Source organism: Drosophila miranda, chromosome XR, assembly GCF_003369915.1.
Source record: "Drosophila miranda strain MSH22 chromosome XR, D.miranda_PacBio2.1, whole genome shotgun sequence".
Taxonomy (NCBI): Eukaryota; Metazoa; Arthropoda; class Insecta; order Diptera; family Drosophilidae; genus Drosophila; species Drosophila miranda.
In genome coordinates, this window is record NC_046674.1 from 17,971,274 (window position 1) to 17,984,840 (window position 13,567).

Consider the following 13,567-nt stretch of genomic DNA (forward strand, 5'->3'; position numbering starts at 1 on the left):
CAATTAGCATATCAGAGAGTACCGATAAGCAGAGCCCATAATTATGATTACTCAAATTACTCGATTTGTTGACTGATCGAAGTTCTTTCTCTGACTCTTTTCTCTGCCTCCCCACAGAACCATTGTCAAGCCGGAGGAGCTGAAAAAATTGCAAGCACCGACGTCCAATATGGAGGCTAACGATGGCGGACTGACCCAGATGAATGTGAATGTCGATAAGATTACTGACCATGACGCACATGATAAGACAGCCCTGGCAGCGAGCCAGAGCCCTGTCGAGGAGAGTCTCACTTCGTCCAGTGCAACCACAACGAATCACAAGGAAACGAGCAGCAAGACCAGCCAGGAGGAGAGCAGCAGCAGCTCGGTCCAGGAGAGTAGCTCCGTTCAGGAGAGCAGCACTGTGAAGACCCAAAGGACCACAACGACCCGGGTGACTACCACCAAGACGAGCAGCAGCAGTAGCTCCTCCAGTGTCTCCAACTTCAGTCCAGACATTGCATTCAAGCTGCAGTCCTATGAGGAGAGAGAGGATGGCACAGCCCCAGCCGCACACCTGGGAACATCGACCACAACCATTCACGAGGAACGGAGAGTCCTGAGCGAGGAGCAAACCCTCAGCGAACTGCGAACAAAGGATGCCTTGACCGGGGAGGAGCAGCTGGTGACCAGCGCCGGATCCAAGTCAAGCAGTGCCCGCTTCAAGAAGATCAGCAGCAACGACAACCTGATCGAGCTCGGAGACGAAGTCGGAGACGAGCAGCTGCAACTGCAGCCGTTGACTGCCACCGTCTTGGCGGAGACGCGTCTGAGGGAGCGCCTGGAAGACCCACAGGATAAACAGAGTATCGAGAGGGGTACCCTGACCTTATCCGAATGTGGCAAGCAGCTACAGCTGTCCGAGAATGGAGGCATGTCCACCTACACCGAATGCGAGCAGATCGAACAGGAATCCTACCTGGAGGGCCAGCAGACCCTCAACGGGAGCGGTGACCCACTCGTCACCCCCTCGGAGGATAAGGCCACTTTGGAGCGGGAGCTCAGTGAGACTCTGACGGTGACCAAGGATGGTGAGAAGCAGGTGACCAAGAAGCTGGAGCAGAGCAAGGAAGCGGCCGCCAAGAAGGGGGCCAAGCTCCTCAAGAAAACGGACGAGGAGCGACGTCTCGAAGAGGAGGCCCAGAAGCTAATCGAGAGCTATCAGAAGGTCAGGAAGGAGGCGGAGAAGCTGTACAATCTGGAGCAGGTTGATGACCAGGAGGGCTTCGACCTGAGTGCCTTTGAACAGGTCGAGAATCAGGAAGACGCAGGTGTTGAAATTTCAGAAGATAAGCCAGCTGAAGAAGAAGAGGAACCAGTCCTGGAAGACGGAGATGAAGATATTCATGTGAACGAAGAGCAGGACAAGCCTGTGAAAGAAGAAGCCAACGTCAAGATGGAATCCTTCAGCGAGAAAGAGTCAAAACTGAAAGCTATGGAGGCAGGAATCCAAGCCATGGACGAAGAAATTCAACTGATCAAGAAGGACTTGAACAAAGAAGAAGGTCTCATCGCACCTGCCCTCGAAGATGACCTTGGCTATCTCCTACACAAACACATCATCGAAACACCGAAAACACAGGACAGGACCAATTCCACTCCTACTCCAACACCACTGCCCAAGCCCAAGCCGAAGCCGCCCGTGCCCACAAACAAGCCGAAACTGTCCCCAACTCTGATTAAGCCCAAGACAGCGCCACCACCAGTTCCCAGCAAGCGCAGTGAGCTGCCAGGAACAGCAACAGGAACGGGAGCTGCCACTGGGAGTGGATCTGGAGCTGGATCTGGACAAAAACCAAAGCCCACGCCCAGCCAGCGACGCAGCAGTGCAGATGTGACGCCCCCAAAGCCATTAGAGCGCATCATTTTGGGTGTGGAGCAGCAGTCACAGCCGCAGCGACAGCAGAAGCAGGTGGAGAGTCAACCAATTATCACCTTGGCCAGCGTCGATTTACCGAATGTGGTGCCCGCTGTTCAAGCCCAAACCTCCACCATTGACCCAAGTCCCGAGCTGCTGCTGGATGACCTGCATTTCGAGAGCCATCAACTGCCCGACGAGGGGCGACTGCAGCAGGGAGAAGGCGAACAGCCAAAGGAGTCAAATGGCCTGCTCAGCGGGCCCTCGTCGACATCCTCATCAGCTTCGTCGGTGGCCACGGCCACCCCGATAACAACACCAATTTTGGTATCTGCCACGTCATCGATGGATTCGGTCCAGAGTGTCATCGAGGTCATCAATGGCAGAAGCAATGGCAGCCCTGCCATTGACAGTAGCACCGACAACAGCCATCGAACTAACGATGACGATGAGGATGAGGATGAAGATGACGATGATGAAGGAGTGCCTGGACTAGCGGAAATAAGCCCCGCTGAGGATGTGTCAACGTTGTCGCTCAATAGAGAACACGAATCAGGTGAGTGATGAAGAGAGACAGACTTTATGTTTGATCTATTATTGCACTTTATCTAGAACCGAGTTCTAATTGGCTAGGAATTTCCGTCTATATACAAATAATGGATAACTTTATCAAGCTTTTTTCTTTTAAAAATTCTGTATAAATATAGTACACGCTCATAGAATTTTTTCTTAAATGTTAAATTAATACTGGCTCCACCAACACATTTCACAGATTTTTGTTGTAGAAATCCTACTTAAATCCATTTCAAAGAGTGAATCTATGATTAAATTTGTTGCTAATGTATTAATATAAGTCAATATTAGTTTTCGCTTTAGTCCCTTCACTCAGAGACTTTTCTCTTTTCGTTAAAGTTGGGTTTTGCAACACTTTGTGCCGCACAATTTGCTTTGCACTTGCCCAAACGCAAACTTGCATCTCATGAGATTTACGACTGCCAGCCCTCAGATCCCCATCACCATTTCCCTTGGGCAGCCACAAGCCGCTCCACTGGTCCACTGCTGCACCACCCTGCTGTGGTCAGATACCCCCGCTTACTTAGTTGATTTTTTGACAGCCTCTCGTCTATCCTCCCGCCCCCTTGGCCCGCTGTAAACCGACGACGCACGCAATTATCAGCCACCAAATGAGTTTTACAGCCTCACCATCTCACCATCTCACCCGGCAACTCTGGCAACTCTGGCAGCTCTGGACCTGGACCCTGCCAACTTGTCACATTGACCGCAATTTTAGCTTCCTCTAGGCCCTCGGTCCACTCTGTCTCTCTGTCGGCCATTGCGTATGCAAAACGGCCACTAATGGACTTTATGGCAGAGTTTTGTTTGGTTGGTTTTGGCTTTTTATTTTATTTTTTTTTTTGTTTTTACTTAGGGCTTTAATGGGACCGACACCGATCCGACCCCACAATGTGTGTGTGTGGGAATTGTATGGTGTTTGTTGCGTGGTATTGTTTTTATGGCTCGGATTATGCTACGCAAATTAAGTTTATCTTTCAATTTGTTTAATAATGGGTTTGCTGTAGTAGATCCGATTAGAGGAACAATACTGAAAGAGAGATCAGATCAGTTTGATGATCGGTTTTGGTTCTACAAAGGTATCAGATTACATAATCAGTATACAAACAATCCGTATTTCGTTTTCACTGTCGATCTATCCATTTGTCAACTAAAATTCAAGATCTTCTATAGGCTCTGATTCTCGAAACTTTATCCCAAACCATGTTCCTACGTTAGTAACAGATTACAGATAAACGCAAATTTAGGAAATATATTTTCAGTTGTAATTTATTTTTCGTACGTATGTGTACTCGTAATTAGAATTCCATAAACCGTGCAAAGAGAGGAAGGAAAATCTAAACAAAAAGAGATTTGCAGCATTCGGAAATAATGGGAAAATTAAACGAATTTCTTTTCATTTAATTCTCAATTGCTGGCCACGGAAACCCTCAAACCAATTGAAAATCTGAAAGTCAATAACACCAACAATAAGAATATATTTTATTACATCTATGGCCGGTACGGCCCGGCCCGGCCTTGCCCGGCCCGACCCTCACTGGCATAATTGTTTGGCTTAAATATTTCATGCGGATTGGATTTGTGCGCTACCTGTGCAATGAAAATTTGCATTTCGTTTCCCCCTTCCATTGGCTGAACACAGCGCACATAAAATAATGGAGAAAATGTTTTAATTAAACAAAAAACTGGCAAATATTGGCACCAATACCAATAGCAATCCCAGCTTCCCCAAACCATGGGGGCTGGGGTCCAGGGTCCAGGGTCCGTGGTCCGGGCACGCACCAAAATATTTACATACCAAAATGCGTTTGGTGGGTGGCAATGGGATTCGATGCGGTGCTCTGTGGGCTCCAAATCCTCTGTTCTGGGTGTGAAATAATAATGAAATTTTGCTGGACAAGCCACATCACATTTGCATACGGCACAGAACAGTGGGAAAGTTTCTGGGGCGGCGTCCTACAAATTGTGTTCGATAGTTTTTATGTCATTAAAGGGATACAGATTAAAAATGGTAAAACTGGAATATTTATAAGAAGATATCGTAGCTATTGTCCGATATCTGCAAAGAGTGTATAACTCCGCTGGCTTAAGCACCATATAAATGTATCCAAAAATTCACTACTGTTCCCATTGTATCCCAGTTGGGAGCTTGTTTCCAAAGACCATTCCTCGTACAACTACATTGCTTTTAGTGCTGTTTTCACTTGCCGCCTGATGAAACTTAACAAATAAGCTATTTTTCCCATCGAAATTTTCGGGGAATATTCGGATTCCACACATGCGAGTCCATAAAAAATATACATATATGTGCATTTTATTTTCCTTCTGTTGATAGTCCTCTTGGCTCTGTCATTATTTTATGGAGCCGCGCAAAATTTGCAATTAAAGCTGCAGACAAATATGCAAGGTTTTATTTTTTTATTTTTTATATGTGAACGTGTATATTATTTGTGTACCTTAAATGATTTTTCTGGAATTCCGTTGATCGTCATAAAAGTAAATTATTTTTTTCACGCCACGCTGAGTTTCATAATTACGAGCCAGGCCGTCCGTTTAAGGAGTGGTTTTCCATTAATATAACACCCAGACGGGTGCATTGATAAGGCCGGGCTGGAACGATGGTTCGCTGATTCGCTGATTCGCTGGATCGATGGGCTCTGCCATATCTGCCAGCAGTTTTTGTACGTTTATGATGAACATATGGCGATTGGAATGCCAAATGCCAAACGCCAAAAGCCAGGCCACAAGCTTATCACAGATTGTAAATAATTGACTTGCCACGAAATATACAACTAATCCTGAGAGCTCCCCAATATACTGTTCAGCCTTCCATGGAACTGATGTCAGGGCGGCAATCACCCACACAGTTTTCAATGGTCTGCACTCAACACTCTGGAATTGGATTGGCTTTTTGTCAGAGCCCGCCCGTCCGACTCACTGACATGCACCTCAGCTGCAGCTCACTCTCTCTCTCTGCTCGCACTCTCTGGCATAATTGCTTTTGGGGGGTCCCTTCCCCTGCCCCATCCCCATCACCATCCCCATGGCAGCCCAACTTGGGCTCTCAACTGTTTTCGGCTAATGAAAATTCATGCAAATGGCAAACTGTAGTGGTGACACTCTCTGCCTCTGACTCTGCCTCTGACTCTGACTCTGACTGTGACTGTGACTGCGACTGCGGCTCTGTGTGTCTGTGTTAGTTACTCGAACTTTTGAATATTGTTTAAACTTTAAAGGGAACATTTAATTTCGTATGACGTTTGTAATTGCCTGTGACATACGTAAATCGTGCGTTATTGTATCATTCTTGTATTGTATATCATTATTATCCATTCTTACTCGATAGTATAAAAAAGTTTTGGGTCCTCGTCGTGGCTCAATGTTTTACTCATGTCGGCGCGAAAGACATGCTCCGAATCGGAGCAAGTGAGCAGAACGAGCGAGGCGAGTGAGCCGGGGGTTGGCACTATCATTTGTGACTGAGGCCCTTGGATTGAAAGGACTAAGAGGCAGAATAGTTCATAGATATATCAGCTTTTGATGAGTATATTAGTTCCTCTAAGAGTGTTTAAATCTTCGCATATCTTAAAGTCCTCATTCTTGCGCTGTCTCTCTGTTCCGCCTGACTTTGAGTAGGGCAATTTTCAATCGACAGCCTTGTCTGTTTATTTGATTACAAGCGTTTTTCGACATTTACAGGTCGAAAACCCAGGAAAGCGGACCCAGACCCCCTCCCAGACCCCCCCCAACCTACCCTATTCGACGTATGGTTCCATTTCGGGTGTGTGTGTGTGTGTGCCTGTGTGTGTCACGAGTGTTGTGTTGCGCAAAATTTATCGCTTTTGTGAATTTGAAATTAATTTGAAATTAATTTTCAATTTCGATTTTCTGTTACTGGTGCTGTTTGGTTTGGTTCGATTTGTTGTTTCTCTTTCTGTTTCTGTTTCTGTTTTTGTGTTTCGCATGTAATTACATGCTGTTCTGGTTGTTGTTGCTGTTGTCATTGGCGCCTCGGGGTCTTTTGATTAGATTTTGTAACTAATTTTGTTGTTGTGCGGTCTGCGGCTTTCCCAATTGTTTTGTTGCCGCTCGAACAATGGAAAGAGCAGAGTAGACTGTCGTAAAACGAACTCGAATCAAATAGAAACTTCTGTTTTCAGTGGCTGTTCCCTCATTCGATTTGTTTACGCTCTTGAACGCGATTTACGAGTATCTTTACCCTTTTGCTGGCCCCACCATTGAGGTCCTGTCTTTGCTTTACTCTGCTTTAAAAGTGCAACTCAATGTTGACCCAATACTCGATGCACTCACTCGCCCGCTCACTCTCAGGAATGAAATATGAAAAAGTAAGTGGCATAAAGAAATATGTATATCCAGACTCTATATGGACCCAGGCCTGTGGCTCATATATCGAGAGTAGAGGGAATTTCTGTCCTCCATTCTCCACTCAATCAATCCATTCGTACATCATCCATTCATGCAGTCAGTCACTCATCTGCTTGGACTTTTGAGACCTTTAAGACCTGGCAGCCCAGCCTCCCAGCCGCCCAGCCTGGCCACTATTATTGTGCCTCCGATAGGACCTTTGACCCCCAATCAACTATCAATTTAACCACCATTTAATGGCAATCGAATCAAATTAATGCGATATTTGGCGGAGTTTTGTGGTTGCAGCTTTTCCATTTTGTGGTTTTCCTAAAATTAACAAATGGCAATTTGTGTCAAGGGTCATTTGAATACAAATGACACTTACGGAAAAGGATAACTCTCCTTGATTGTGCTGTATGGAGTGAAGAATGGCTGTCAGAGGGTGTTTGGGGTCAGCTATCTGCTCCAGCTGTGATCTCCATTCCCAACCATTATCATTTAGCACAGCTAAAGCCATTAACTATCGCACAAGTGGGGTAAACACTTTTGAAAGCCCCAACACCGAGTGGCTTTAGCCCCATTCTCAGGTACCAAATCTAATCAGTTTCCGTGTGGAGAGTCAGAGTGAAAGAAGGGTGTAGCCCCAGTCCCAGTCCCAGTCCCAGCTCCAGCTCCACAGAGAAGGTGTCAACTCGTCTTCTCCTGGCTCCGCTCCTACTGATGTCTCCTGCTGCACTTTCAAATCCAATTAAGAGTGTGAACTTGCCCTGACTCAGACTCAGACTGAGCCAGAGACTCGGGCCTTGGAAATTAACAGTCAGATAGCAAAGAGGCACAAACAAAGTGACATTGTCACATTAAATGCGAAATGTGCAACAGTAGCCGAGACAGAGGAGGAGATAAAGCGGAGAAAGAAGTCGTCGGAGGTGGAGTCGAAGCCGGAGTCGGAGTTGGTGCTGGCGCTGGAGTCGGGGCAGAAATAGAACTCACAGGAGCCAAGCCCAGCTGCACTTTTGTGTCAGAAAACCCAGCGAACCCCAGCCGAACCTCTTGGCTATGCCTCATTACAGCTCCTGCCTGCCCGACTGTACGCCTGCCAGGGCTGCCAGGCTGCTTGGCTGCCAGCCTGCTATCCAGCCTGGCTGCCTGCAATTATCACATTTCCAAATGGTCACGGACCACGAAATCTTGAGTTCAGATATGAGGCGACCCCACCATCGCCTGTACGACTTCATAAGGCAAACAGAAAAGCCTCCAATGGACTCCCCCTCTATGTACTCCCGTTCACCTTCGCCTGCTCTGCTCCTTCTGACTGCTTTCTGTGTGTGTGTGTGTGTGTGTGTGTCATAATTCTCGCCAGCCTGACATTTATGATGTGTGCCCGTTCATGAGATTTTCCATGGAGCCCACCGATTTCGCGAACCGATAAAAACAATGGCAATGAAGTCATGATGTCGCTTTGCTTAGTTTTGCGTGAATTGGTCATGGAACGAAAATGTTATAATTAGCCTTACTGTGGGTCAAAGTCTTATGCTTGGGCTTGACTTTCTTCTGGGAACTAATTCAGTTGGTCCTCACTAGTGAAGGGTCCTTTAATGTGTGACTATCTGACCGATTCGAAATGGAAAAGATGCGGTTTGAGTAGGTCCTATGTGATCCATTGTCTGAGAGCGATTCCATTTGTTGGACTTAAGACTAGGGCTGCCATCTCGGGCTTCCTTTTCGAAATGTCAAAGTGACAGCCACGGGGAACAGTTTTCTTCATTCTGGCTATGACGAGGCCCTCCAATCCGCTAGATTAGATAATTGTGGATGCATACTAGGTTGATATTCCATAGGGATTTCCTTAGGGCTCTCTGAAGCTCAGCTTAGTTATTTGCATATTAGCCAAGTCTTCTACAATTCTACTTAAAATAAATAATCAATGGAACCTGCCCTTGGGGCACCATATCTATACGATGTCCCCTCGGGCATGGACCCATAACCCAGCCATAAATGTCCAAACAATAATAAACCCTTGAGGCTCGCCCCAACACCAGCCCCGACCCTGCCCCCCATACCATAGCCGCCCGAATGATTTACAGCCCGCACTATGAGGCTCCTTTCAGGCTCATAAACTATTCAATTACACAGTGGAGTGTTAAAGGCTTTTGAGAGCCATTGCCTCATCATTCTAATTATACGATCAGACCGAACTTTTGCGCATACTATGCCGAGGCGAAAAACATTTCTATTCGAGTCCGAACCCTTTTTGCTTGGCGGAGAGCTTCAGCTTCAGCTGGGGATCCTGGCTAATAAAGCTAGCAAACTATAATCATAAAACACGAAACTCAATTACAGCATTTGATGCTCAAGGCCACAAATAACCAAAGTTACGATGCGTCAACATTTTCTACACGAGTCCCCAGACTGGACTGTGGACTGGAACTCAGGATCGGGATGGCGTTGGGGTGTGGGGCATCAGGAGGAGAGTACCCTCTGGACCTCCGACTGTATTCGAGTGATGCATTGCTTTATTACCCCGAAAGTGAGGCGAGGCCGCCTTCTTTCTTGTCTTCATCCACCATCTTCCATCGTCCATCCTCCAACCTCCTCCTCCTCCTGTTCCTGCTCCTACTTCTCTTCGTCTTGTATGCATAATTATGCGCTGCAACGCCCTCTGTCAGCAAGTCTACCCTGTGCCTGAGCCCGTGCCCGTGCCCGTGCCCGTGCCTGCGCCCCTGCAGTCGGCAGGTCTCCTGCTTCCTCTTTCCACAGGCCCTCTTCCGTTGTCAGGATGCTCGAACCCAGGCGAGGAGGCGAGCAGGCGGCTCTTCTCAAACACATCTCTGGTCGCGGCGGCGCATCGTCTGGACCTGGCCTGTTCCTGCTCCAGTGCTCCCCTCGCTTTCCGGGTCTCCTAGCACTACACCCTTCTTTTTCTCCCTACCCATTTGCAGCGCTAGTCTGTCTTGTCAGCAGGATTAAGCAATTTTCAGCTTGGTTTGCGCTTTTTCGCTTTTGCCTGCTGTCCGCGCCTCGTCTGCGGAGGCGCAACTTTGTCTCCTCCACCATACCCCATACCCTATCCCTACCCCTTCCCGCAGCCATCTACCCATTTCCCTGCCATCTACCCACGTTGACAAAAAAAGAGAAGCGCTAAAAATTTGCGATGCGTAAAATTTTGTTAATTTCAGTCGTGAGAAGATTGCCAGACAGTGAAAGAGGGAGAGAGAGGGAGAGGGAGATAACTGAGAAAGAGAACAACACATACGAGTAGGTAGGGAGAAAGATCTGTTAACGGTGGAAAGGTGCTAATGTGCCGAGCAATGCTGCAACATGTGGCAAAAGGCTTAACCCAAAATGGAGTGGAAATTCACGTGTGGGCTGCATTCTTTGTGGGCGTGTGAAAAGGCCTATCAGAGGCTCCAGCATTCGTTAATGGATTGAAAACGTTCAAGAGGGGTTCGATTCTCTCACTGATCTAACCGATGTTTTAATAGAATTAAAAGGGGGATATAGGACCTGCATGAATCCACAGTAGTCATCAAATAACAGCTATACTCATGCCGCTTTAATGCTTTCGAACATTACGAATCCTTCCTTCAAAAACCCGAGTACGAGCACTGCTCTGAAATGACTTAAAAAGCAGCAACTTATTGTATTACTTGCTCAGTTCCTCTACCAGAACATCAAACAGAGAGCGAGCGAGAAAAAAAAACCGAAATTTTCGGATCTGGTGCTTTCAAAATGGCTATTCCCGCTATATTCCGTCCGTTTTGGTCGAGCGACTTTTAACCTTAGTTTCCTTTCATGGCAGCTCAAAAACAGTAGTACTTTTGTCGCTTGACAATCTTTTCCATTTCATCCAATTAATGTGGCTATGTGGTCAGAAAGCTTGGCAGAATAACAGTCATATTTATGCCTCTGTAAATCTCTACAGATATAGCTCAATATCCAATTTTATTCCAATTCAGGGGGCTATCAGCGTTGAAGATGAATCATTCCTTTCGTGCAATCATCTTGACCTTTGTCACCTGCACAGACCGCAGTCCATACGGCCTCCAACCGCAAAACAATCAAAAATCATCGGCACAGTCTCCCTTCTCACCCAATTACCCGCGATTCCGCATATCGCCTACCGCACTCAACGCCGTGATGATGCCACAAGGAAAGCTGAAATTCGGTTCTGCGGTCTGCCGACTGTTTCGCGATCCTGGCTCCTGTCCTGGGCGTTAATATTGAAAATAATTTGCGTGCGAAATTATTCATGCCTCGCCGAGGCAAATCTTGCGGCAATTATCCAACGCATGTGTCCCAAAACCAGAACCAGAACCAGACCAGAGTGCCAGAGTATCAGGCCCTGAGCGTGGGCCTCCTCGCCACCACGTGTCGTTATGCAAACAGAAAATCGGTTTAAACCGCAGCGATGAAAAGGACAGCGAACATGCAACGGTGGGCACCGAGCCCGCTTCGGTGCCTGCTCTGGCCGGATGACTCTCTGTCATAAATGTGCCTTTGCTGGGCCTGGACATAGACAGGAATGCTGAGAGGCTTCTGGCATCGATGGTTTCGATTGCAAACGATATACTCATACTCGCTCCATCGCTCAGTCGCTGCTGGATGTTGTTCCAGTCACATCCTGCGCTGGCAATCATCACGATAGTACACACAGAGAGATGGAGTAGAGCACTACTGGGTGGTGGCCGCCAAATCTATTGACAGTGACAGTTATAGCCGGCAGTGTGTTTATACAACAGCACCGATTCGATGTGGAGCAAAAGTCAATGCAAGAGAATGCGAGGATGGGTTTTGTGGGGGGGGGGGGGGGGGACTCAAAGCGGTTACCCACTCCCACCCAACTCCCGATGCATCCTTCGCCCCCAGGCATTGTCAATGCTGCTGACGTTGCTGTTCCTGAACTGCTGTTGCCATGGACAGCCATTCTGCATGAGTAGCCTGCCCCATGTGTGTGGAAATTGGCGACGGGATGTTTCTGGGTCCTCTCCATATTGCATTGAGATACTTATGTGGGTTAAGTTTGCTCGTACTCGGCATTGGGGACAGCTTTAAAGGAACTACTACCTCTGCTTGGGATGAAGCTCAACAAAAGTGAAAGGAAATTATACACACTATTTTATATATAAATAACATACAATTAGGGAAAGAACAGTATAAGAATAATACACCTTTTAACGATATTCTTAATCTGAAGACTTCTCCGATTTTAGATTCAATCTTAAAATATCTTGAAGTCGTCTTTCAGCTGTCTATTAAAGTTTCTGGTAGAACCCACTGATTTCCTATAAAAATAAATACACAAATATTTAATAAGAAACCACTGGTTCTCGTTTCCCTCGTGCGCCAACCCCTGGCTCACTCGCTGCGACTGCTCTCGCCGATCCAAAAACTTATTAAGTAACGGAGAGATCAGGAAGTTTTGAAAACCTTACGCTCAACCTTCAATTCAACTGAAAGTGTTCCCTTTCTCCGTAACTTTCGAAATCGACTGAGACTTCCCGTGAATCCCCAAGTACCACACCCATCATTCAACACTGCCCAACGCAGCACCGCTAATCGATTGAGCAGCAACAGAAACTATCAATCCACTGACCACTGCCCACAGCATACCAGAGGAACCCACCGCAGACATGCCAGGCATCTTCCCTCGGCCGTGGCCTGGCTCCTTGAGTAACCAAGAATTAACCAAAAACAATTTTCCACTCAAGCAGAGGCATGCAACCAGCTGGAAAAATACGAAGCCTACGAAGCAAGCCATGAAGCAAGCCATGAAGCAAGCCATGAAGCAAGCCATGAAGCAAGCCATGAACCAAACCATGACTAAAACCAAGACGCATCTTCCAGATGCAAATGTATCTATTAAACAGAAATCAGGCATTCAGGCATTCAGGCAGGCTGGCGAGGCAGACCTAGAAGCAAAAGCAGAATTGGAAGTAGAAGTAGAAGCAGAAGCAGAAGGAACGCAACCCGCAGCCATAAGGAACGCAACGAGCTAAGCTAAGCACTTCACACCAAAGTGTCAATTGCATTTTTGTGGTTGGTCGCCAATGGCCAGAAGGCAGGGACTCCACCTCTCCACGTCTCCACCTCTCGGGCTCCCTCAATACCTACCACCGAGCACTTAATGCAACAATAAAACAATCAAAGTGTCTAGAAAATCGATGGAAATCAACGGAGCAAGCCAGCAACGAAACCAGGAACGGACACTGACCAGGCTCCAGCCAGAGCTACAGTTCCAGCTCCAAGTAGCCTGGCCACTTTGGACTGGGTACTGTGGACTGGGGACTGTGGACTGGGGACTACGGACTGAGAGACTGGGCAACAACAAATGGAAATTCAATGTGAAGTGTGCGTATCAGCGACTGTCGCACTGCAGTGCATCCCAGAGACCACACACTTGATGGGGAATGAGCTGGGCTGGCCAAGGCAGCAGGCAGCAGCCAGCAGCCAGCAGCTCCTTTCTGTTTTCGAGGCACTTGACGTTTGAATTCGAGATGGAAGTCTGTGAGCAAAAGATCAAGTAACTATCGAGTCCATCTCAGGAAAATATTTATCGACAAGTATCGAATAAATCATCGTGTTGGCGAGTGGGCAGGGGGCTGGCCCTCTACTCTAGTATTTACTCTAGGATCTAAGTGTAAATATTGCAATTTCGAGGCTCTTTTTCCCCGGTGTTTGGGTGTTTTCTAATGTGAAAATTTACGATTGTTTAGTCCTTGGGGAATCCCT

At 47.1% G+C, this 13,567-nt stretch overlaps 1 protein-coding gene across 2 annotated transcripts in view; it reads left to right on the plus strand.

Annotated features, from left to right (window-relative positions):
- Positions 1-13,567, plus strand: part of LOC108151608 (PDZ domain-containing protein 2) — a 115,012-nt gene that overhangs the window by 19,483 nt on the left and 81,962 nt on the right. For both annotated transcript variants that reach the window (XM_017280294.2, XM_017280296.2), the window contains one exon: positions 118-2,453. In XM_017280294.2, the coding sequence (XP_017135783.1) occupies positions 118-2,453 (2,336 nt within the window). The remainder of the gene's footprint in view (positions 1-117; positions 2,454-13,567) is intronic.